This window comes from Pseudorca crassidens, chromosome 3 (assembly GCF_039906515.1).
Source record: "Pseudorca crassidens isolate mPseCra1 chromosome 3, mPseCra1.hap1, whole genome shotgun sequence".
Taxonomy (NCBI): domain Eukaryota; kingdom Metazoa; phylum Chordata; class Mammalia; order Artiodactyla; family Delphinidae; genus Pseudorca; species Pseudorca crassidens.
This window is the reverse complement of record NC_090298.1, coordinates 34,218,597-34,245,895: the sequence shown is the minus strand read 5'-3', so window position 1 is coordinate 34,245,895 and position 27,299 is coordinate 34,218,597. Positions and strand designations below refer to the sequence as shown.

At 40.0% G+C, this 27,299-nt stretch overlaps 1 protein-coding gene across 3 annotated transcripts in view; it reads right to left on the bottom strand.

Moving 5' to 3' along the window:
* The window catches only part of C7 (complement C7), a 54,889-nt gene that overhangs the window by 14,339 nt on the left and 13,251 nt on the right, over nucleotides 1-27,299 (bottom strand). For all 3 annotated transcript variants that reach the window (XM_067730595.1, XM_067730596.1, XM_067730594.1), the window contains exons 5-13: nucleotides 26,228-26,375; nucleotides 25,080-25,218; nucleotides 17,729-17,899; nucleotides 16,205-16,448; nucleotides 14,032-14,142; nucleotides 10,770-10,936; nucleotides 8,027-8,255; nucleotides 5,310-5,481; nucleotides 1,707-1,794 (exon numbers count right to left, since the gene is read on the bottom strand). In XM_067730595.1, the coding sequence (XP_067586696.1) occupies nucleotides 1,707-1,794; nucleotides 5,310-5,481; nucleotides 8,027-8,255; nucleotides 10,770-10,936; nucleotides 14,032-14,142; nucleotides 16,205-16,448; nucleotides 17,729-17,899; nucleotides 25,080-25,218; nucleotides 26,228-26,375 (1,469 nt within the window). The remainder of the gene's footprint in view (nucleotides 1-1,706; nucleotides 1,795-5,309; nucleotides 5,482-8,026; nucleotides 8,256-10,769; nucleotides 10,937-14,031; nucleotides 14,143-16,204; nucleotides 16,449-17,728; nucleotides 17,900-25,079; nucleotides 25,219-26,227; nucleotides 26,376-27,299) is intronic.

Genomic DNA, 27,299 nt, shown 5'->3' with positions numbered 1-27,299 from the left:
TGATGACTTTCAGGGGAAGCATGATGTTGATCTTCACCCACTACCCTCCCCAGCCCCTTCACTGTAAGGGAAGTGACGCTGAGGCTGAGTCAGATTCAAGGACATGTCATTAGCCTATAATGCCAGGAGGTGAGATTTCACTGGGAAGCAAGGAAGAATCTGAAGTCTGAGCCTTGAGGGAGTCATCATTCTTGTTTGGTGTCTCTCTTGGTTCCTTTCCTTATCCATCTAGTTCTCGGCTACTCAAGAAGATGGGGAAGAAAACTGGCCTGGGAGAGGGCGTGGAGCTGGACCAGCTCTGCTGTAGGCAATAGAACAAAATTCTGTGGCACCTTCTTCTCACAGACAGTCTTGCTCTTCCTGGCCCAGTCTGGCTCCATCATGAGAATTGGTAGGAAAAAGAGCACCCAGATTGGCATTGTGATTTGAAGAAAATGGGGAAAGATATTTGATCTGCCTTGGTTCTAGCCCCTAGGCCTTCCACTGCCTTGCAGAAGGGACTTCTATATGAGAAAATCTAACTCAACAGTGTCTAAACCTGGCCGTCTCTGTCAAAACCATTAGTAACAATTAAAAACAAAAAAACAACTCTCAGGCTCTACACTAAACTTACAAAATGAGAAAAAAAAAAAAGGAGAACAAGGGGCAAGCAGCAATCTATTGTTAAGTTTCCTGGGTGCCTATGATGTAGCCAGTCCACGGGACAGTGTTTGGAACCCCCAGCTCCTTACAGGACACCACATGCACTACAGTTGAAGACAGCAGCTTCGTGGTTTGCTGAAGTCTATGAGTCTGCCTGGCCTCATTCTATAAGCATATTTCCTTCAGGAACTTCGTGGATTGTGGTGGGATAATATGAGTGTTAGAGAGTCTAGGTTCACTTTCTCTCTCTCTCCATACACACACACATACACATCTCCCAACAGTACCTACATTTGGGGAAATTTCAGCAAACAAACACTCAGTGAGTATATGTTCAAGGGTCTGGCATTTGAGAGGCAAATTCTTCACGGAGAAACCAAGGCTGGTGGCACTGAGAAAATCCTGATGAACAATAGCTCCTATGTACCATGAAGAGATACTTCCTGGTGTTTGGAGCCAAAGCCTCATCGTAAGAAGTAGTAAGAAGAGCACACAAATTAATATGGCCCCAAAGCCATATTAATTTCCCAGAATGACAAATGGCAGATGACTTGTGCTCCTTCCTGAACAAGAAAATTGCTCAAGTATAATACAGTGACCCATATCTCACCAGACACTGGCTAAATGTCTTACTGGCCCCTGGAATAAACCTAATGCTTTACCCCAACCCTTGTATTTATGAAAAATTTAAAAAGACTCCTTGCAGTGAAAAGAACCAGGTAAGTTCTCTATGCTGAAAAACTTGCTTATAGATTCCTACTTTCGTGTTCAGAATGGAAATGTTTAGCTACCCTCTGGCATGGTTACATTTCTAATTCATTGGGTGGCGATATTGATTTCCTTTACCGCAGGAGATATATTACCTCCTGAAGAATTCTAACCACCTTGGGCCAAAGAAGAAAACTCACAAACTAAAACCCTCACTGCTAAACTAAAACGCACACATAAAATGTTTTTAGCACTGTTTCATCATGGAAGGAGGAAGCAGATTATGACATCAGTAGAGAGCTAGAACTTGGAATGAACAGTGTATGTAAAGGAAAAAAGTATCTTTTATAACCAACTTGAACATATCCGTCTTTCAAGGCAGGAGGTGATGGACAGAATTCTGTTGGAACCAAAGACAAAGGAAAACAATGTGGTTCAAGCAATCTGAAAGGAAAAGGAAACAAAACATAATTAACATGATGGATTTTCCACAATTTAACAAATATTTTACAGCACAGTGAATTTTTCATTTGCAGCTGAAGTAAGTAGTGGACACTGCTCTGTGATGTGATGTTTTTGTCATTCTCAGAATACAATATCTGATCACATCTCATGATAGAAAACACATATCAACTCACGCTTCCAAAAGATAACTACCAGATCAGTAGTATGGAAAACAAACAAAAGAAAAAGAAATAAAGCCATTGGACAACACACATGATTTATGTGATTCCTACAGGTCACCTGTCTCACACCCACTTTTTCTCCTGCTATTTGGTTCTTAAATACCTTTAACACAAAATTAATTCTGTATTGAAAATAAGGGAATTCAAGTTTGTGATCCTGCGAGAGGTAACACAAAATAATAACTATTTTTGACTGAGTGCTTACTATGTGCTAGGCATCTTGACAGATGTTCGACAAATGTGCCTCAGCTCAATTCACACTCACAGTAACTCCATGAGATATGTGGAGAAAGGCTCAGGAAGTTTGAATAACTTGTCCAAGGTTATAGAGTAAAAAATACCAGGGCTGGATTCATGTCTAGTTAAGCTCCTAAAATCGTGCTATTTCTACCTCTCACAAGGCAATCTCTAGGGGAGCTCACAGTAATTGAAACCGAGCAGGGCCCTGTGGGGCTCCAAGTCACAGAGGCCTTTTTTCATTCCCCGTTTCCTGTAGGCAAGACTCCAGCCTCCATGACCTTCCCTGAGTTCCAAAGGGCAGATGTGAACAGTTGCTAATCAAGGGAGAAGCATCCAAGCAACCACCTGAGGCGACATTAAAGGGACCAGAGAGACTTCCCTGGTGGTACAGTGGTTAAGAATTCACCCTCCAACGCAGGGGACTTGGCGTTTGATGCTTGGTCAGGGAACTAGATCCTACATGCCGCAACTAAGGAGCACACATGCTGCAACTAGACCCGGTACAACAAGGATAAATTAAATAAATACAACTTAAAAATAAATGTTTTAAAAAAAATTTTTTTAATGTTTCATTGCTGAATCATACCCCTGGGTTAGACTTCTTTATGCCACACCCCACTCTTTAATACTGTCCTTATTAACCTTTTCTGATCAGGTACTGGCAAATATTTTAGAAAGATAATTTGAAGATCATGTGAGTTGAGGAAATGTGTAAGATGCTTGGGTGTCTGGTATTAGCATAGGGAGGTGAGATGCCTTATTCCTGGGTCTTGGGTGCCTCATAATCCAACAATAACCAATATCTCCTGGCTGAGGAAGCTGGCAAACATATGAGATTCTGGTAGGAGGAGAATGTTGCCTTCAAGGGCACAGATCTCTGGGAAGATGAGGGTCTCTGAGGAGAACTCTCCCTCCGTGGGCATATTTCCTCTGCCTGTAGACATAAAGCTGGATGGACAGCAGCATCCTAAGGGAAGCACTGAGAGAATTCTCACTCTTCTTGGTGCTCAGAGGAGAGGAAATATCCTCTTCTTCCTTAGTACAAAAAGGAAAGTTATGCTTATACCTCACATCTGAGTTTCCTCAGTGTGTGGCAAGAATGTAAGGAACTCAGCTCAGAAGGCGGCAACATTCACAGGCTATTTGTAAGGCTTCCCCTCAGATTTCCTGTTTCTGGAGTGGAGATAATACTGGTGTAGAGTGACCTCAGAGGCACTGCTGAAAATCATTGTTTAATGATAGATGTCATTGTTATCATGATTATGATGCCAAAATCTCGGCATCTCTGTACACCAATGCCGAATCAAATCTCAGAGACAGAGTTTTGGGTGAAGTAGAAAAGGATAGCTTTTGTACTTTGCCAGGCAAAGGGGGATACAGCGGGCTCCTGCCTTGAAAAACTATGTGTGTCCCCCTGCCATCCCTGCCAGAGGATTTGATGAGGGGTTTATAACAACAGTCCAAGGGTGGGGTTTCTGACAAGATCAGGGTGTGTGCAGGGCTTGTCCTCCCTCGTCTCCAGTAGTCGAGCTCCTAATCTTTTCTTTTTTTTTTTTTTTTGCGGTACGCGGGCCTCTCACTGTTGTGGCCTCTCCCGTTGCGGAGCACAGGCTCCGGACGCGCAGGCTCAGCGGCCATGGCTCACGGGCCCAGCCGCTCCACGGCATGTGGGATCTTCCCAGACCGGGGCACGAACCCGTGTCCCCTGCATCGGCAGGCGGACTCTCAACCACTGCGCCACCAGGGAAGCCCGGGCTCCTAATCTTGATGAGCTTCTCTGGTCCCTCCTACCAGAATCCCGTATGTTTGCCAGCTTCCTCGGCCAAGAGATATTGGTTATTGTTGGATTACAAAGCACCCTAGGAATAAGGAATAAGGCGTCTCACCTCCCTATGCTAATACCGGATACCCAATCATCTTACACATTTCCTCAACTCACATGACCTTCAAATTATCTTTCTAAAATATTTGCCAATACTTGATCAGAAAAGGTTAATAAGGACAGTATTAAAGAGTGGGGTGTGGCATAAACAACTCTAACCCAGGGGTATGATTCAGCAACGAAGCTTTTTTTTTTTAATATTGATTAATTGATTGATTTTTGGCTGTGTCGGGTCTTAGTTGCCCTGTGGCATGTGGGATCTTAGTTGCTGACCAGGGATCGAACCCGCAATCCCCTGCATTGGAAGGCGGATTCTCAACCACTGGACAACCAGAGAAGTCCAGCAATGAAGCATTTTTGAAGATAGCTTTTGCAAGGTCCTGGCAAACAGGAAGTTAGTATCAGACACCTGGGCTAATCAGTGAAGATGTTAGCTGTCTCAAATGTATGCTTCATGCTTAGTCCAAAGTAAATAAATAAGAGGGAGTGGGGGCTTCCCTGGTGGCGCAGTGGTTGAGAGTCCGCCTGCCAATGCAGGGGACACAGGTTCGTGCCCCTGACCTGGAAGATCCCACATGCCACGGAGCACCTGGGCCCGTGAGTCATGGCCGCTGAGCCTGCGCGTCCGGAGCCTGTGCTCCGCAATGGGAGAGGCCACAGCAGTGAGAGGCCCGCGTACCGCAAAAAAAAAAAAAAAAAGAGGGAGTGGTATATCTGAAAAATAATGCAACTATTAGTGAATGCCTACTACATGCCAGGCACAGTACAAATCACTTTATATTCTTAACCTCAGGCAATATCCTATTATCATTGTATCCACTATTTTTATCGTAACTTGCCCAAGTTCACAGAGCAAGTAGGTGGCAGGTCTGCCTGATGCCAAAGCTGCTGCTCGCATCCACTGAAGCAGACTGCCTTCCAGTTCCCCACCCTTTTGTAACACCTGCGTCAGGAAAGCTTGAAGCACACAAGTGCAAATTGGCCACAGTACGCCTCTCCTTCAACTGACCCCAATGCTAAGAGCACAGCACTCCCTGATAAAAATCACCATTTAAGGTTTAAATCTTTCAATAGCAGCAGTCGTGTATTCCGTGCTTACTGTAGAGGGCACTGAGTTTTACATAATTGCCAGGAGGTCTGGTCTCTATTACCGCAAATGCTCCAACTCCTGGTCTTCGCATTGTCTGGTTTCTGACGTTTCTCCAATGCAGGATTTCCCACCCTCACTGGGAGGTGGGTTATTGCATTCTCGGCTCCTTGTTTTCTTCCCTTGAACGCAGGGGCCCCAAGAGGACCAGCAGCTCCACCCTCCATCAACCCCTCCTGTAAATAAGAGAGACATGGTTCAGAGAGTACTTGGAGAGGAAGATTTCAGAGTTCAGTGAGCTAAGCTTCCTATTATGTGGTTATTGGGGGAGGGGACGATCTGGGGTTTATTACCTTCACTCTGTTCACTGAGGTCTCCACGGTGGCCAGACTGTCTCTGCACACTGACTAGGATTGCCCGTATTAAGGCTGCATTAACGAACTTCTTGCAATACTACCTTAAATTTGTTTATTATTTTACAACGGTTTCAAAGCACTTTCACATGCATTTTATCATTCATTAATTCTCACAAGAACGAATGGAGGTGACCAAGAGGTCTGTTAACATTCTCAGTTGATAGGTGTGGAATCCAAGACAAAGTGGTTAAGTGATATGCACAATGCTGTACTGGTGGGCAAGAACCATATCCAGACTGTAACCTGGTCTTATGGCTGAGTCCAGGCTCTTTTTATCACCCCACAGTCTCTTAGTAAGGCAAATAAGTTCCTAATGTTAAAGCAGTGATTGGGCATGAGAAGAGCATAGTCTATTGCAGTGGTCCCCAACCTTTTCGGCACCAGGGACCGGTTTCATGGAAGACAATGTTTCCACGGACTGGGGAGGAGGGGACGGTTTGGGGATGGTTCAAGAGCATCACATTTATTGTGCACTTTATTTCTATTATTATTACATTGTAATATATAATGAAATAATTATACAACTCACCATAATGCAGAGTCAGTGGGAGCCCTGAGCTTGTTCTCACTTGCCACTCACTGATAGGGTTTTGATCTGAGTCTACAAGCAATTGATTTGTTATGGTCTCTGTGCAGTCGAACCTCTCTGCTAATGATGATTTGTATTTGCAGCCGCTCCCCAGCACTAGCATCTCCCCCTCAGCTCCCCCTCAGATCATCAGGCGTTAGATTCTCATAAGGAGCGCACAACCTAGATCCCTCACATGCACAGTTCATGCTGTGAGGGTTTGCACTCCTATGAGAATCTAATGCCGCTGCTGATCTGACCGGATGCAGAGCTCAGGTGGTAATGAGAGCGATGGGGAGCAGCTATAAATACAGATGAAGCTTCGCTCCCTCGCCTGCCACTCACCTCCTGCTGTGCAGCCCGGTTCCTAACAGGCCATGGACCGGTACTCATCCATGGCCCGGGGGTTGGGGACCCCTGGTCTACTGGGTACTCCAGGCTGCCAACCCCAGGGCTGGTGCTGTACAAGATGAGGAAATATGTAAGTAGGAAAAATGCTTCTACCTCCTGTCAGCACCCTTCTTCAATCTACAGGCACCTCCTCAACTTGCTCTGGCCACCTTCTACCTCAGGGCTGGTTCACAGCTCACAGGTTTTAGTATTTTTCCCATCATATTCCTTGGAGGACATTAGAGAGAATTTGAAGCATATTCTAAGAGCTTTGCTTTCCTAGTTAGAAACTGATCTCAGGAACTATTCCGCCAAAGCATTACTTCTGATAATAGATGGGTGTGTTTACTGCTCCTTAGCTATTTCTACTGTGTGACCTACATCCCTCTTCCCTCCACAGCCACTCCTCAGTATCACACACAAAAAAACTAAAATAATTTTTCCCATGATCTTCCTTACCCTTTCTTCCACAATTAGAAATCGAGTTAATAATATAGTCCCCTGAGTATGTTAATAGTAGGTAATAAGAGCTTGAGGTATTATGACTGCTACTCCACTCATCACCAGCAGGGGGAGCTTCCATTTTATCAAATAGCTGTAAATCTAAGCCTCAAAGGAAAGAATCGCAGTGGTGGCATTTTAGTTTACCAGGACAGGCCACTTGGGGAGACATTTGGAGGCAACGATGCTTTCTTGATGCTTGTCTATAAGCAGCCGTGGTTTAGTCATGTACTTATTCATTTATCAAACATTTATTAAGTGACTTTATGAATCAAGCACTATGTCAGGCTGTGGGAATAAACAAAGGAATCAAACAGTTCCGAATTTAAGAAGTAAGCTTTCTAGAGGAGAGAGACACACAAATGAATATAAAAATAAATATACACAAATCATCTCATACTTTGCCTACTCATAAAGTGAACTTCACATACTAAATACTTAAAACACCAAATTCACTGTTGAGCACACAGCCAATGTTCAACAAATATTTGTGAATGATTGATTGGTGGGACATAACACAAAATAGAAATAGAGGTGTTTCCAAGAGCTTGCCACCAGAAAGGTTAGTCAGTGCAGACACAAGCTCTGTAGACCTAAGTTATGACAAAACCTTACTGAGGTGACTATGGAAGGATGGAAGGTGTTTCAGGCATAAATCTGTTCTAATGGAGAGTGGAGAGTAGAAGGCAGTTCTGTTAGTTCAGATGGGAAAATAGAGAGATAGCAAAGGACCCGACCTCAGTAGCTACAACTCGGAGGTTGAATAGGGAGGGAGAGACATATTCAAAGCCTTATGAGACTTCCCCTTCTCCATACCCGAGGAAGCACACTCTCAGAGGCCAGAGGGAAAGGGTAATTCCCTTTTCATTGTGTCCAGCATAACTTGAGAGAATGCAGCACACTGACCTGCTTGATCCCCTACGAGGGCTCCTTGTTCACACGCCACACCAAACGTGTATGGTTTGCAATGGCACTCACACTGGGTCCCCTTCACAGTGGCCATGCCACCATTTTGACAAGGCCGGCAATGACAGGGGTCAAATTCATCGAGATATTCCTCAATGGCCCGTTTCAGGTATAGCCTTTTCACAGAGGCACAGGGTACTTCCTTTACCAGCTCATACAAAGGTGTCAGCTACACAGATAAAGACATCACGGTCAGTAATCAGGGTTTGGAGCGAGAATATTTTCCTTTCAGCATTTTGGCTCAATCTCTACTAAAACAAAATCAAAAGCCACTCTTATCTTAATTCCAACTATTTCTTGTTCAAATAAAAAGAGAAAGCAATTCACTACCTTTACAAGACAAACCTAGGGAAAATTAGAAACAGATAGGGAGGGAATATTTTTTTGTATTTTATGTGCATACATAAAATTTTAAAAAACCAACAGGATGTTCATTTTCTAGTTATTGAAAGATTATTTTGAAGACAACACATTTCCACTCCTGCAGAGGATAGAAGAAAAGGAAATTACAGTAAAGAAGCAAATGCAATTAAATTTGAGATTAAATATCCTGACTCTGAGATACTTAACATATCTCTAATGGAGACTATGATTCTCTATCCCTGAAGAAATTTAAAACAGGTAGGCATTATCGCTCTGTGTTGGACAGTTCTGATGAAGAGCAACTTCAAGACCGGAGATGGATTGGCTAAGCTCTAACAATCTGCTCTCCCAGGAACAAAAAGGCTCTCATTTGTAGCCTTTGCTAATTTCTGCAGTGTAACTACTCTCACCATGGCCAGTTTCAGGCTACCACCATGATGTCCCTGAGCACGGAGCTGGGAAGAGACCTGCACCATTGGCTCTTGAGAGAGTCTGAGTGAGTTGGCTAGAGCACCACTGCGAGTACGGAGATTAGCTCAAAGGGTCACATTGCCCTCCATCTCTGCCCAAGCTCTTCTGAACTGAACAGCATTGCATGGTTATCTACCTGTAACATGTCTCTTCTTTCTCTGTCCCTTTCCTGTCCAACTAATAAGTTAACATAGCTATGACAGTTACAGTCCTATGTGGGAAAGCACATAGTTGAGAATGGAAAAGAATGTCTGTTTTTTACCCTAAACAACAATTTAGGATTTTTAAAGATTTGTATGAGATACTGACAATGAAAATAGATCATTTTGAATATTAATGAATGACACTTTAAGGTAAGACTTCCCAGGAAAAACTGCCCCTCCCACTGTCACTGTTATTGGGAGGCAACTGGGCTCAGTATGGTGTCAGGAGGGTACCTGAGGAGCACTCGTAACTTTTGAGTTTATAAATGTGTCCAAGTTTCTTAATCTCAAAAGTCAGGTTGGGCCTTCCCTGGTGGCGCAGTGGTTGAGAGTCCGCCTGCCGATGCAGGGGACGCGGGTTCGTGTCCCGGTCTGGGAAGATCCCACATGCCGCAGAGCGGCTGGGCCTGTGAGCCATGGCCGCTGAGCCTGCGCGTCCGGAGCCTGTGCTCCGCAACGGGAGAGGCCACAACAGCGAGAGGCCCGTGTACCACAAAAAAAACCCAAAAAAAAAAACCACGTCAGGTTGGACCTGGGACACTGCCTGACTCCTGTGGCAGGGAATAGATTATATAATCACTTCTGCTATAACATGTATTTTGAAAATGTGAATTTGTTCCATCGAGATTGAGATATTAAAAAATAAAATGAGTATATCATAAATTTTGTGTTTTCTTATGTACAATTTTGTCCATAAGAAACACGGGGTGAACACAGAAAACTGCACACAACTGAACCAAGCTGCATAAGAATACACAAAACACCCACACACAAGCACACATCTCAAACACCCATCTAGTTCACCACCTGTATAATAAACCACACCAACCACAAATGGTGTTACGACTGTCTGTCATTTCTGATAGCGCTCCTTCTACCACTTCACAATAATTCACCATCTGTAACCTCCCATCACCCAGCAAGCTTCAGATCCTCTCCTAGGTAACGTGCCACCTTTATCGTAGTCCGTGCATTCCTTAGCAATTAAACATGTATAAAACTGCTACTGTTTTTATTGGTGCCTCTTTTTTTTTTTAATGAGTGTCACAAAAGTTTTTGAGTGTTGTGTTCCTAACACATTTTTTCCCATAAGCCCTGTGGTCTTTATTGTGCAATTTTGCCTAGCTCTCTGATTTTTAGGAACACATATGTTGTGTTATAAAAGAACTGACTGTGCCGATAAAACGTCCTAAAATTCTGCCAGCCAAATTGATTCTATCTTTTTAGAACTAATTTGCATGACCAGGAGCCTACAAGCCATGGCCACAGGAAGAAAGGTGATCTGACAAATGTAACACTAGGCAAGCCCTTAAATGCCTTCCTCTTGCAAGAATCTATAACTCCTCTGAATCAGGGACCAAGGAAAACATAATCAAATTTAGGTCAAAAGCTTGAAATGCAAATTTTAGCATTAATTTCTCTTGGGATTTACAAGACATTTAACCTTTACAACTGAAATATGGACATACAAGATAATGAAACTTGTTTCCTATTATGTATGCATTCATTTTACTATACAAAACATAACTGGGATACAGAAAACACTAATTACAGCCTCCTCTGTTTAACCACCTTAATTTAATCTCATTTTCCCAGTGCAAATAAATATGACTGCTTTCTGGTGCTTTCAACAGAGTGTCACATACCTTTTGTTTTATGATTTGCGGAAGTTCAGTCACAGATCCTGCCCAGCGAGAATATCTCAATTTGTTTCCAGCAGGGTTGTCCAGTTCCAGGTAACTAAGGCCAGACACAAGGCCAGGACGTCCCCCTCTGACAAATGGGACCCCTCGTAACACATTGCCCTGAGTTCCTACTCAAGGAGAAATCAAACGAAATAAGTCTGGATGCACAAATGAAATGAGAATGAGCATATGAAATTGAAAGTCAATGAAGTAACACAACCCATTCAACTGTATGACATTCTGGAAAAGGCAAAACTATGGAGAGAGTAAAAATACCTGTGATTGCCAGGAAGTGGGGTAGGAGGGATTTTTAATATTTTTAGTGGATTTTTAGGATCTTTAGAGGACTTTTAGGGCAGTGAAATTGCTCTGTATACTATAATGGATACATGTCATTATGCCTTTCTCCGAACCCACAGAATGTACAAGAGTGAACCCTCATGTAAACTATGGACTTTGGGTGATTATTATGTGTCAGTGTAGGTTCATCAGTTGTAACAAATGGACCACTAAGGCCTGGATGCTGATAACGGAGGAGGCTGTGCCTGCAGGGACAGCAGGGATATAGGGATTCTCTGTACTTTTTGCTCAATTGTTTTGTGAATCTAAAACTACTCAAAAAAATAATATCTATTAAGAGAGAAAAGAAAAAAGACACAACCATTACCTAACAGTAGATGATTATTAAGAAATTATTATTCATATTCTTAATGTTCTTAGTGTAAGAAGAAATTTTGTTATACAGGTGACTATCTTGTTTCTTAGAAGATACATGCATGTATTTAAGGATGAAACATCATGACATCTGAAACTTCCAAATGGTTCAGCAAATATCACAAATATTTTAAATATATATTTATGCATTGCTAAACAGGCAACATTATAAATACTATATGTAGATATATATATATCAAAACATCAAAATAATAATTATTGCATGTAAGAGGTGGGTACGTTGGCGTTTTTTACTATGTTTTTTCAACTTTTCTGTATGTTTGAAAATTTTCATAAGAAAATGTTGGAAGGAAAAAGTTCATTGCATCTGGAATACTAACAGTAACCAAAATGCTATTAACAGGCATATATTAACACATAAAAAGTGTTCTAAAATGTTTGAATACTAATCAAATCCTTTTTCTCATTTCTGTGCCTTATAATTTCAGAAATATTTTCATCTCCGTGTCTAATTGATTTCCACAGTGGTCATGACCAGAAGTTCTTAACTCACTGATCAGACTTACGTTGATTTTCATTTCCTTTTTTTAATTAAATTTTGCAATTTCATAACACTTTCATAAAATTTTGCAAATTCAAAAATTACACTTTTATCATCAGAAGTTATTAAAGTCTCATATTTTTAAAGAACTGCCTGAGTGCTTCCTCATCTTCCTTGTTAGTTACATTTTAAAATGCAAATAGTCACACTTTTAATGCAGTGTATTGCCAAGTTCAGTCCCTGAACTACTGGAATCAGAATCACCTAGAATGACTGCAGATTTCTGAGCTCCAGCCAAGACATAGGACGTAGCTGAGAGAAAAGTCAAGTACTCAGCATTTGAACAGGCTGCCCCAGGTAATCCTCTTGCATACCAAAATTTGAGAATCACCACCTAAACTGACATGCTTGTTTACAAACTACAGAGTCTAAGAAATCAGCTTTTATATTTATTTTTAAGCCTGTAGCCTCTCTCTCTACACCTCAGTGAGCTCTGTGCTCCAGCTGGCCCTCTTCCCCTAGACAATCAGCCTGGGGCAACAGTGAAGGGCCCAGATTGTGAAGCCAGACATTGGAATCTTGTGCCTGACCCCAACTGTGGTCTTGGGCAACCTTTCTGTGCCTCAGTGTCCCTGTCGGTAAAATGGAAATATGAATAATACCCAGTTCTTAGGTAGGAGTACATTGGTTAATTTTTGTAAATCACTTAAAATTGTGCTGGGCACATCATAAGTGCTACATGTTTGTTAAACATAAAATAAAATAAGATAAAACAAAGCAAAATTAAAATAAAATAAAATCAGAAAGCAGCTTCCAATCACCAGCCCAACTGATAACTGATGTCAACAACTTCTCAAAGCTCCCACTTTCATTTCTATTTCCAGATCAGTGTATTTCCATGTTGTTCAGAAACTTGTCCTCCTCCTTTGTCATGTCAGGTCCAAGAAGACAGGCACTTTTCCTGGCATATTCACTGCTGCATCACCAGTGCCTAGAACAATTTCTGCGTGCACTATAGGTTCCATAAATAGTTGATGAATAAAGTAAGTGAATGAGGAATTAAGCCTGGCTTAACACTCTGTCTCCCTCCTTCTTGCAGTCATCTACTAAAGGATCCTCACTTCCTCGATGAGGACTTTAGCACCTGGGTCAGTCTTCTCCTTCATCCCAATTTCTGCCATCACCCCAAGAGAACTTGAGCTCTAATGCTGCTCCATGGCTTCACACAATGCACCACAGTCTCATTTCCATCCCTACTACACTAAGAATCTCTTCATTTTAAGGCAATTAAGTCTTAATCACCAAATCCAATGAAGTCTTCAGACCTCCTCTTACGTCACTTCGCTGTAGCATTTCTCGCTGTCGATTTCTTCTCCTCTACCTTCCACGTTACTCATCTTTTCTGGTTCTTATCCTATCAGATTATTCCTTTGCGGTCCCTCTTCTCTCGCTACAACTTTATATTTGTCATCTTTCGTTTAATCACTCCCTGTATTAACGGCATCCCTTGCCATCAGGATGAAACCCAAACTCCCTAACACGGCATCTAGACACAGTCTAAATCAGCTTACCCTTCCAGTTCCTTCTTCAATCACTCAAGACTAACACACCACCTCCCGCACTCTGCCACCACCGTCACCACCACCACCATGCACCAAAAACTTTTAACTGCACTGAGCACCCATGTCACAGAGTGAAACTGAAGCTTCTCCTCTTGCTGTCATTTTTCTAGGCTTGTTTGTCAACCTTCCTCACAGGAAACAAAGATGGTGTTCACTGAGGACATAGTTACAGGACACAGAGGTACCCAGTGAAGTTTCCACTCTGCATGATGGATCACCGCCATGACATATGACAGAGAGATCAGAGGTAAAAATAACCAAGTATTTCAAAAACACAAAATAGAACACCCGCTAGAATTTCAAAGGCCCTTGGAGACCAGGAATTAACCACAAGAAAGAGGGATGGAGGTAAGTTTGTAATGAAAATTACCCCCTTCTCATTTACCTGCAGCCGATTTTAAGGCCTCTTCCATCTCCTTGCATGCGTGTTCTGATGATTTAAACAAAAACTTGATATGTGAGGAAGCACATTTCTTCTTCTTCTCTGAATCAAAAGCTGGGGAGAAAAATTTTAAAGGTGCTTAGTTTCCACATTTGTTGAAAATCTCCTTTGAGATGCTGGCCAGGTGTGAGAGTGGCATAAGAGGTTGTTTCCTATCACTGGGGCCATATAATCAAAAATATACTATACGTGCATTTTCAAGTGCTCTAGAAGGGTCAAGGGGCAGAAAAAGTGATATTTGATGTTTGTTATAAACAAAATACGATACATGCATTATATTTAGGGGTAAAGCATCACATGTCTGAAAATTACATTCAAATGGATCAGCTGCTCTTGGCTTCTATTAACTTTGACCAGAGGGTGGGGGTGGGTGAAACAGTGGAGGGAGCAAAAACTGAGCACTTCACAGAGTGATACCTTTTACCCAACTGCAGTCAGCTTCTCAGGCATAAGGCAAGTAGGTAAAAGTAGATGTGCAATGGCCTCCAGCCCACCCACTGGAGACCCCAAAAGCTGGGTTCTGGTTCTACAGCAATTAATTCCCAAAATCTTAGTTCTAGTGCCTCAGTCTCTCCATCTTTAACATCTCCGGTTTCTACATTTTCTTCCTATGACATATAATCTTAGATGGTTACAATTTCTACTCATTATCAAATGGAGTTTTGCCAATGCATTTTTTAAAAAGAGGATAGAAAATAATAAAGGGTAGAAATATATTTTTATGTAATTTTACTAACTATATTATTACAAACTCAGTATTTCTTAAAGAACAATTGGGGGCATATAACATATCCCAGAATCCTTGATTAATTTCACTTAAAACTTTTAAGAATAAAAACTGCTCAAGAGTAAAATTTTTACTCAAAATTTTTTTACCAACTCAGAAAGCTTAAAAAAAAAAATCCTCTTCGTTTCTTTTTAAGCGTTAAAGAAAAAAAAAATGGTCATGAAACTGAGTTTAGATCAAGCCCCTTTCTGGATTAATTCCTCAAAGAAATATTCCCTCTGTTGTTGCTACAAAAACCTGTGCTTGTGCATTCATTTCCAACCTGCTGAGGTTGGAAAAGCTCACATTCTAATTAAATCTTAACTGGTAAAAATTAAGCCCAATAGAAAAAAAAAATAGTCAATGGAAACACAGAAAAATATTGTAGTTCACTCACAAGAGAAGGCTACAAGACCTCCTCTGAATCTCAGGTAAGCAGTCTTACTCTCCTTCAAGGTGGTAAGAAAGCCTTGACTGAAGAGTAAGATGCTAACAAGATGATTTGGGATAGAGAAGCAAGTGTGGCCACGAGCTTCAGGACAAAGTTGGAAAGGAGCAGGTTGGACTTGGAACGTAAATAAGCCAAAAGGTCTCTGGAAAGGAGGAATGGATACTAGGATACACACTCTTCTCCAACATGGCAGCAGCTGGTGAGGAACATCCTCTCACTGTGAAGTCAACCAAGTATGAACTCAGTAGCGTGCCCTGAGTCTAATAAAAAGCAGGCAATTCCTGCAGCAACATAGCGTAAGGAAAAAGCTAAGTTGATGCTGGAGCCAGTTAGACCGGCTTACAATCAGTATGCCCTTGGATTTCACTCGGTAGCAGTGAGGATTATTGCTAACATAGGCAACCTGCCTGTCTAGAAGAAGGCATCCAATAAATTTAAGCTATTGTTACAACTTTTAGGTAGTAAGCAAACTCACGATATCCAGAGCAGATTTTTTTTAAAGGAATGTGAGTGGTAAAGAACAGAGGTAAATAAGAAAAGACTTCATTGAAACGTTTTGATTTCTGCAATATCAGTAAACTCCTCATTAGTTTTCCTCGAGGAATATTACTTAATCTGAGAAACGGAGAAGACTAAAAAGTATTCTAAAAATCCAATCAACACCCTCTAGAGATAGCAATAATGATAATGGCTTAACTCTCACTTCAGGGTACTATCCAAACGAGTAGGCAGGCTTTTTCTTAAACCCTGGAAGATTCTGAGTAGAGTATAACAGATTCTTGCAATTTTGGATTCTTTTGCAATTTAATCTCTATTTGTCATATTTCAAAGCTCTAAAGTTTAACTACTAATTAAAATCCCTGCGATGCTTGTATATAACAATATTTTTAATACTCTACCGCTTTGTTTCATTTTTTCTGAGTCCAAATAAAAGATAACTTTGTATTCTCCTCCTAAGGACCCAGACTGAAGATAATGTGTCCCATACTGGTCGATCAGTCTTCGATAGGCGCTGTAGTCATACAGAGAGGGAAGGTAGGAGAGTTCCTTCCAGAATGACTCAGCAAGTTGTAAAAAGTCCGGATTGTTATTGATAAACTGAGCCACTTCAACAGTGTTCTGAAGAACCAACAACTGATAACTCTATAGGAAGAAGAAAGAGTAAAAGGAGTTTTAGGATGAAGACTAAAAGGCAATGGAAATAGTTCCTTGTCCAATGTCTCCATCAATAGCCACCTCCATCAATGCAGACTAAATGAATTTTTATTTTGGATGCATAATGAGGTCTCTTCTGCCCACCCACTTGAAGCAATCTAAGGAATTTTCAGAATCCCAAACAGAAATAACATCTGAGTGATGACATGGTAACTGGTTTTATACACACCTTTTAAAACCCCCAAGACCAAGTTGTTATGCCCTCCTCAACTAGGAAAAAAGATTCAACATTGTTAACTGCTAAATAATCTCACAAACAGGGATATAATATCCCTAGAGTCCACAATCGTAACAATGACTTATAGGTAAGGTGACCATATAATTTATCTCCCATACTGGAGTATTTACAGGGTAAGCTACTTTATAATGAGGTCTTTTAAACCCTTCCTAAGCATCTTTTCATGTCCAAGACAGAGCTACCTTACACCAAATCCTCACTTATGTGAACAATATAATATGGGTATAATAAATGTTTTTACAGCTCATATTTCCACAATCAACTTCTTAGTCATAAAACAAAATTATATTCCTTTATACCTCGCTTATGTGATCTATTAATCAAGTTACTGACTTTAAGAATGAGATGAATTATGTATATTATGAATGATGATCAGCCTGAAAAATTCTTCAGCAGTAAGTGTGAATCAATTAGAACAATTCATTTCAACTGTTCAGGTTGCCCATGATGAAAGTTTTAGTATCTCAATACAACAGAGTATCTAAAATTAAGGCTTTTAACCTCCTCGGATGAAAATGTTGGTATCTCCAAAGTAATAAAGTATTTTAACATCTTTTATTTTCATGCACCTTCTTTAAAAAACTCTAGTATTAGTGTTTCGGAAGCATATTTCATTGGATTTTTGAAATTGTATATAATACTTAAAATAGTAGCATCAGTAATCATGAATTAGAGATTTAGGCTAGTTTTAACTAGAAGATTTGAAAGTAGTAAGTTTTTTTTTAGATTTTTAAATAAGAACAGATACTTCAATGAGAAAATAAAAAGTGCAAATAAATGTATTATCAAAGAGAATTAACAAGACAAAATCCATACCTTTTAAAGAAATATATTGGATTATCTCTTTGAAGAAGATACTATGCCCTAATTAAAAAATGAAAGCTGATTCTTTTAGTAAATGCACTTCTAATGTTAGAAATACCTAAACCAGTAAAATATGGAAAAGTTAACTAATATATTTCATACTAACCTTTTCCTTAAGGATTTCTTCAGTATCTGAAGAGTAACTGTGCGAAGAAGATGAAGAACTAAAAAAGAGGAAGCGTCCTTGACTAGATGATGAATGTTCTGTTGATGTATGTTTTACATAAGACCAGGTACTATTGTAAAATTCATAATTAAAATCATTATTTATTTTCACCTATAAAGAAAATGAAAAAGTTAGATCTCTGGGGCTTTGTTTTTGAAATGTTCTATGTGATCCAGTAGTGGATTTAAATTTCTAATTCTGTTCGACTTGAACAAATGTTAAGATTGGTATTGTTTTTCCTATGCTAGACGGTAGAAGAAAAAGTCATCCCAAACAAATTTAAAAACAGACAACAGGATAGCCACATGTGGTTGAGAAGGGACAGCTCCAGCATTCATGAAGACTACTATTTCTTTATCCTTTATTTTGTCCTAGATCAAGTGTCAAAATGAAATGCCCACAGAGGACTGGCAAGTAATATAAATGTTGGAAGCATCCAGTGGAAGGCGGGGTAATGAAGAAGTGAGCACACACCCTGTCTAAAAGGGTCTAAAAGGTACCCAACACTCAAATCCATCCAACAGTCCTATATATTACTACAGGTTCTAGCACTGACAGATATCTGATTTTTCAAGAAAAGAGATATATCTGAATCTTCATGAAAAAATCTTAAGTTTTTTTTAAATCATAGGCAACTATCTTGCTAAAAATGTCAGTCACCATGAGAATAAAACAACATGAAATATGACTCTCAGTCTGTTCTATATAAATATTCAGATCAGTAACTCTCCTTTCACAAGTATTTGTGTTTTTATTATATGTCCATACATATCTGTATTTGAGATCAAAGTATAAATAAACACAGAGAAAATTTAAATGATGAATATGATACATTTTAAAAATAAAGCTAAAATCTAAAAAAGAGTGAATATATGTATATGTACAACAGATTCACTTTGCTGTACACCTGAAATTAACACAACATTGTAAATCAACTATACCCCAATAAAAATTTTTTTAAAAATGCTAAAAAGAAAATAGAATATTATGCAGCCATCGTAAAGGATGAGTGTGAGGACAAATTGTTCATGTTAAATGAAAAAGCAAGTGTAAATGTGATATTTACAGATCCTATTAACCACAAATATGCAAGTATATGCCCAGTCAAAAAAAGACTAGAAGGAAATTCAACAAAATGCCAGAAAATATTAAAAATACTTTCATCACTACCCATGTTAAAAATTAGGCATTCATGCTAGAAGAAAGACAGAAGAGAAGAAAAAATAGATTTAACCATACCTTTTATTCCAACATTATTTTCATTATATTATGAAATTGGTTTGTTTAAAAGTCAAACGCAAAAATTCAGCTCAAGTCAAAATGAAGAATATATTATTATTCTTAACTACAAAGAGGACATTATTATTATTGAATACAAAGAGGACATTATTTTTTTTAATTACTTTATTTAATTAATTAATTAATTAATTTTTTTGTAGCACGCGGGCTTCTCACTGACGCGGTCTCTCCCGTTGCGGAGCACAGGCTCCTGACGCGCAGGCTCAGCGGTCATGGCTCACGGGCCCAGCCGCTCCACGGCATGTGGGATCCTCCCGGACCCGGGCACGAACGGGGCTTCCTTGGTGGCGCAGTGGTTGAGAGTCCGCCTGCCGATGCAAGGGACACGGGTTGGTGTCCCGGTCTGGGAGGATCCCACATGCCGCGGAGCGGCCGGGCCCGTGAGCCATGGCCGCGCGTCAGGAGCCTGTGCTCCGCAACGGGAGAGGCCGCGTCAGTGAGAGGCCCGCATACCGCAAAAATAATAATAATAAATAAATAAATAAATAAAAATGTACTAGAGATTTCTAGAGTCACTAGATAGTGTCTCAGTCCTATTTGGTTTTGGACAGACACAGAATTTAGTTTTTTCTCTCAAGAAAGAAAAGTTACCTACCTTTCTTTCAATGCAAAAAAAAAAAAAAAAAAATTAGCCTATTTTTTTCTCTTCTTCAGGTGTACAATTCAAATACTTGATTCATGATTTATGCAGATAAGCCTCTTAAGAACTTTAGTTCAGCGTCTCCTCACTCCCATGTACTCTACACATAGCCACAAGAATCCTTTCTCAAGGTAGTGTGATCTTAAATTTTCTTTAATACCCTCTTCCTTCCAGCTAAGATCCTGAAATTTCCCCACACTGAGTCTTCCTCTGAAGTCACAAATTCAAACATCCTACACTCTGACATCTCTTACTCTGTTGACACTCATTCTATTATTGCCATATCTATTATTCAACCTCATAGAGACAGCCCTTCAACTTACTTTCCCTTCTCTTTACCTATCAGCACCTTCATTTTGTCACTTCCTTCATGTTGTAGTTATGCTTCATGGCTCATGACTTCTTATTCTCTTGCCAATGAACCTAACTCCTGCCAATGAACCTTGCCTAGGTATATTCTGCCACCATATTTGCCAGGCAAAAACTCAACCTTTGTTCAGTGCTCGCAGCCAGGCACCTTAGCACTGCTATAGAAAAATCACACAACTATCGATTGGTGTTACTGTAAGTCCATTCATAATTTCCAACCTCAGTGGAATCCTCAATACATTCCAGCAACCCTAAATGTCTAGCCAATTCTTTCTCCCATTCCCTACAGTATCTATTTCAAAAGTTCTGCACCCATCTCAATCCCCCAATCTTACAATCATTTCCTTCACTCTCAGAAGATAAACTTCTTTCTTTACAAACATTCCCACTATCAGACACAGACTTCTTACACTTCTGGCTAACAAATTTACAGACTTACGAATGTCTTTCACTTCCTTTCCTGTGCAGGTGTTCCTCCCCCTGTCTAAGGCTAATTTCTCTGTCTTTTTTCTGTATTGCATTCCCTCTCACCTCTTTTTTTTTTTAACATCTTTATTGGAGTATAATTGCTTTACAATGATGTGTTAGTTTCTGCTTTACAACAAAATGAATCAGTTATATATATACATATGTTCCCATATCTCCTCCCTCTTGCGTCTCCCTCCCTCCCACCCTCCCTATCCCACCCTTCCAGGCGATCACAAAGCACCAAGCTAATCTCCCTGTGCTATGCAGCTGCTTCCCACTAGCTATCTACCTTATTACCTTTGGTAGTGTATATATGTCCATGCCTCTCTCTCGCTTTGTCACAGCTTACACATCCCCCTCCCCATATCCTCAAGTCCATTCTCTAGTAGGTCTGTGTCTTTATTCCTGTCTTACCCCTAGGTTCTTCATGACATTTTTTTTTTTCTTAACCCTCTCACCTCTTCAAAGGACTAATTAAATTGACTGATTACTCCCTGTCTTACAGCTTCAACTTTTCTTTCTCTACTGACTCATTCCTATCAAAGCTTATACACATTCTAACCCCACCTAAGTACAGCGTGCTGCAAGGGCTCTGAGCCACACTTCTAGGGTTCAGACCCCATAGTTGTCATCTACTACCTCTGTGATTGTAGGTAAATTACTCAGCATTCTTTTTTTTTTTTGCGGTATGAGGGCCTCTCACTGTTGTGGCCTCTCCCGTTGCGGAGCACAGGCTCCGGACGCGCAGGCCCAGCGGCCATGGCTCACGGGCCCAGCCGCTCCCCGGCATGTGGGATCCTCCCGGACCGGGGCACGAACCCGCGTCCCCTGCATCAGCAGGCAGACTCTCAACCACTGTGCCACCAGGGAAGCCCCTACTAAGCATTCTTTGTCTCAGTTTCCTCATCTGTAAAAATAGTAGATGACAGTACCTACATACTTAGGTTATTATTAAAAAAAAGTTCTATTTAAAGCACTTGAAACGTGCTTAGTATATAAAAGGTTCTTAATATATGTGAGCTACTTTTATTATCATTCAAATTATTTTCTGTTAACAGAGTAGATTTAGAAATCTCAGATATCTAGACACATACCAACAGAGGAAGCAGAGGATCAGATAACTAAGCATTAGTTAAAATTGCCTTTAGAATACGTTTTTGTTATTCATTTGATATACATATAGGATCTTGCTTTAAAAAATATAATGAAGTATACTAAGTGAACTAAATCAGAGAAAAACAAACATCACATATCATTTATATGCGGAATCTAAAAAAAGGATACAAATGAACTTGTTTACAAAACAGAAACAGACTCACAGACACAGAAAACAAACTTATGGTTACCAAAGGGGAAGGAGAGGGAGGGATAAATTAGGAGTTTGGGATTAGCAGATACAAACTACTATGTATAAAATAGATAAACAACAAGGTCCTACTGTATAGCACAGGGAACTATATTCAATATCTTGTAATAAACTGTAATGGAAAAGACTCTGAAAAAGAATATATATATCTGAATCACTTTGCTGTACATCAGAAACTAACACAACATTGTAAATCAATAAAAATTTTTTAATATAATGAATTACATTCAAGATCAAAACAGGAGGATCCAGGAAGTTATTTTCTCCACCTTAATCTTTACTCACTCCCATCTGCAACTCATTACATGCTGAGAATAAACAAGACAGTCTTTCAGCATCTCCCAGGCTAAACTAAGCAGGGTGGCACCTTCCCAAAGTGACTGTGGAGCTGGAATGTGCTTATGTTTCAAAGGCTTCCTTGTGGTATGAAAAGTATGAGCAAACAGAGAGTGTGCATGGCATCAAAGTAAGTGGCTTACTCAATAAGCAACTGGGTTTGTCCTGGGTAAACCACCATGCTGATTTCCAAAACAGAGATTAGAAGAGAGATGGACTGATTATTCTGTTTTATGTTTATTTACTAACATTTATGTTCCAACAAGCCAAAAGTCATGTTCCACCTGTAGAGGCCTGAATCCCCAGTGGCTCCCCTTCTATTTGAACTGAGGAGGACATTGACCGCCTCCATATTCGCACCTGGGTTTCCCACTGCAGTGACTGACTCACTGCCTATTGCTTCCACCTCACTTCCCTTCGGCTGGATCCTAAATAACAGGCTATAATTTCCCTCTACCTCTGACAAACACCTTCACATTCAGTGACTGGCAAGGCATTTCAGATGTCAATCCAAAAACCAAGCCATGCTGTAGAAGACGAACGTCAGAATTATGCTTTTATTAAATTATTTTTCTTCTTCAGAAGCTGCAGGTTTCCAGCATGTCTCCTTTCCAACCATGTCAGAAATTCTCTCCCTTATTACCTCCTCTGTTCTGTAACTTTCTAAATTTGACTACATACACACACACACACACACACACACACACACACACACACACACACACATACACATATATATGCATATATATATACATATATGCGATTCTCCCCCTTATAATTATGAAAGAATTATCAACACATCCTCTTAGTAATATGAGGAGAAAAAATTCTCTTTATATGCCTATCTCACATTCTCCCTTCTGGCCAAAGGGTAAATTACAATATAGGTTTTTCACCAAGCAGAATTTAGAGTCAAAAAAGCAGTTAATACAACACATTGGGAGAGTAAAATATACTAGAAAAATGAAGGGCTGTGAAATCTGACAGACTGGATCCAAGCTCTACTGCTTATTGATTTGGTGACTTGAAGCAAGTCTGCTGAAGTCCTCTGAGCCTCAATTTCTATATATATAAAACAGTAAAATATTACTTACTTTCCACAGATGTCGTGAGGATTAAAATTACACAAATTGCCTAAAATAGTGCAGATGCCACAGGAAATATTCAAAAATTGGTAGCTATGATTATTTTTCAAGTCAGTTCCACTTTCTACTTTCATGATTCAGTAACTCTTAAATGTAATTTAATTCCATTATAAGTCGGAGGTTGGTGGGTTTGCTCCTCATAATCAGAACTGCTTTCTGAAGATGACTAATGTTGGTAAACTAAAGCCCCTTCCTTCTGAATATCCTAATAGTTTTGGTTTACAAATTTGGGAGTCATCAGTAAGGAGGGCTGAACTGGAAATTTTTGAGCTCTGGGAAGATGGGAGGAAAGGCATGAGAGAGGAGATCTTGGAAGAGATGAGCAAGAAAGAGGCTAAAACAGGATGAGACCAGAAACTTCTTTTGGCTTAGGTTGTGGAAGGACAGACAATTTAAGATAGAGGATCTCGACTGTTTTCCTCGGATGCATTGGCACTATGAGGTAGACAATCTCTCCTCTATGTTCCCTCTAAATCTTCAGGAATTTCCCCTAAAGCCATTACTGTTTTGTGTGAGTAGATTTTGTGTTGAAATCAATCAACAGGATGAGTTTACGTGTGTATGACAGAAACAGCCTGCAAGAAGCAGAAGCCTGCAGAGGAAACCTTGAGACCATAAACAAAATTTTAAAGTGTGGCAGTGTGGATGCGGGCAAGGATGTGGAACACAGGCCACTCTTCCACACTGCTGGTGGGGTATAGATTGGTCATATATAGGTTTTGGAAACTTTAGTGAAGTGTAACCTAAACATAGCCTACAAAGCAGCAGTTCGAGTTCCTGGTGTCTGCACTAGAGAAGCTCATTTGTATGATTAATACAAAATATAAGATAGTGGTTGTATGGGCAGTACAGGTAGAGAAGATGTGACAGAGAGAGGTAGATAGGAGCCTTTAAGTCACTGGTAATATTCTATTTCTTGAGGTGGGTGGTGGGCATATATAGTCCTGTTTGTATTATTAGTTTTCTCCAAACTGCAAGTATATGTTATTCACAGCCTTTTGTACATAGAAATATTTCATAATTAAAAAAAAAAACATTTTTAAGTAAGGTGACACTGTGGCAGTGGTTAGGAGACTATCACAACCAGTCATGAGCAGGGCCTTGGGTTTTAACACCCACACAGGGACAGACCATCAGGTTCTGGACCCACATGGAGTATGGAGTTCGAAATGAGACAATGGATATTTCAGCTTGAATGACATAAATTAAAAGTATCATTGCCCTATAACACAGATTTAACGAATATATATTCCTAAATAGTGAATGTAACATAAAAGAAGAAGACTCACAGATATAGAGAACAAACTGGTGGAAAGGAGGGGGGCGATATAGGGGTGAGGGGGTGGGAGGTACACACCACTGTGTGTAAGATGGGCTCAAGGATGTATTGTACAATACAGGGAATAGAGCCAATATTTTGCAGTAACTGTAAATGGAAAGTAAGCTTTAAAAATTGTATTAAAAAATTTTAAGAATAAATAAAACATTTCTTAAAAAAAGAAAATGTATTCTTTTTAAGCCTATATAAGACATTTCTAAGAATTGACCACATATGAGGCCACAAGTAAATTCTCAACAAAATACCAAAAAAAATCAATATCATATAAATAACGATCTCTGGCAACACTTCACAGATTAGAAAGAAATCAAATCAATGTAATTAAGTACCTGGAATGTATAGGAGAGGATATTTCCGCTCAGTCTGTAGAAATCTCTCCCATCCCCGCTAAACACCTTTCTGCATTGACCACCAAAACTTTTAGTGTTGAGGACTTTGTTCCTAAACTGGCCTGTGAGCGCATTGTAACTGTTTTTAAAAAAATGAAAGAAGAAAAGGCTGTTAAAAACTAGAAACACCACTTGCTGAAACAGGCATCATTAGAGAACTCTAGATATTCTTGAAATACATTACAGTTAAACATCTCTGGGAGAGCTCAAATAAAAAGCCTCCTAGAGCACACTATGCATTACCCAACTCCCCCTGCTTGCTCTAATGGTTAAAACTAATAGCTGGGGAAACCCAACATCCTTTTAGCCTAAGAACTTATTTAGGAAACACACAGCCCTTTTGTATCTATGGCAACAGCTGGTTTTGAATTGAATCTATAGAAAAAAACAAACAATTAAGATTACTCTTGAAGAGAGAGAACTCTCTACAATGATTTACAACTAGTCGGCCTTTTAGCATGCTAACTGGTATACTCTATAAAGTAACTTTACCATTTTTCCATTAATGAATTTCATAGTAGTATAGAAAAATCACATCTAAGCAAAGAGATTATCTTAAAACCTTGAAACTTTAACTTGGGTCTGACCGTTAAAAGTTTTTCAGAATTCTTTTTAAAAAGGCTAACAGGATTGCCTCAACTTCACTTGAAAGTTCCCAGCTAGTTTAGATGATTACTTTTCAGTCTGAGTGTTCCAACACACTTTCTCTCTTCTTCCGCTGCTCTCATTCTGTTGTTTCTTCGTTCCCTTAAGTAGCCCCACATCATTGAATTAGTTCTCCCCCCTTCCCTCCCATAGGGGGACTCACTGGCCAGGATTTCCCAGGTCTGAAGGATTTCCTTAGATGCAGGACTTTCAGTGCTAAACCCAACAGTCCAGGGACAACTTGTCCCTCTATGCTTTACCACATATATTTACAGGTATATAGATAGGAATTTTTAAATTGTTTCAGGATGTGGCAAAGAGCTCTAAGCAAAGTCTTGACTATTAGGTGATTTGTTATTAGACTTACCAAACCACAAAATAAAACACAACAAAATAAAAACTACAACCCATCGATGTGTACAGGAAGACACCCAACACCTTACCCCTGTCCAGTAAGTTCTATGTTGGGAGGAGGTTTATCGAGGTCACAGGAAGGCCTGCTTTCTGAGTCCTCACACCTGTCTTCATCAGCACTGTCCTCTTCACAGTCAGAATCCCCATTGCAAACCAAAGATCTGCTGATGCACTGACCTGAACACAAGAAAAGCCACCACACAAAAATAAAAGAGGTGAAAAGGAAAACGCTACCTGCGATCAAAAGATTTCACCCTGGACCCTCAACACAACACTGATACTCTAATGTGAGTTTGAGATACACCCTCAGTGCCCAGGGAAGGACTGCTGATTATTTTGGTCCTCATTTTTCAACATGCAAATTGATTCTGACCTTGGCTGGACACAAAATTGAAAATAGAACCTGAATTCAAATTCCAGGCTCTCACCCATAGCCATTAAGCACTTTGTCTGAATTCTCCAAAATCACTCAATGCCAATCAATCACTGGGAAGACAGATTGACTTCCTGCCCTTCAACTTTCCATTTCTCTTCTGTAATCACTGACCAAGATGCCAAAGTGCTGTCTTTCTTGGTGATTTAGATATATATGCTTTGAGAGCATGAGAACTGGATTAAAAGTTTAAAATTCGACATTTCTTTAGCACCTTCTCTGTTCGGGACACTCTTGGGTGTTGGGATACAAATATGAATAAAAAGGGTATTCACCAGGGTTTTCATATACTTTACAATCTAATAGGAAAGAGTATGAAGTTAGATCATTACAATTCAGAAATGTAATTGTTGTGATAGATATAAGCCCAGGGTACCAGAAGCACAAGGAAGCACTAGAGGGTACCAGATGATCTAGCCCCGGCCTCCCTCCGCATTATATCCAACCGTTCTCTTACTAGCTTCCTACGCCCTAGTCATACTGGATCACTTACATAAATCAAAGACCAACCTTTTTGCCATCTCCACTGACTTTGCACCTACAGTTCTTCAAAAATCAAATCACATATTACCTCCTCTCAGAAACCACCCTTGCCCCACAAGCTACAATGTATGCCCTTCATTTGTGCCCTTATAGTATGCATGGCACAAAACTGTCCTGATAGCACA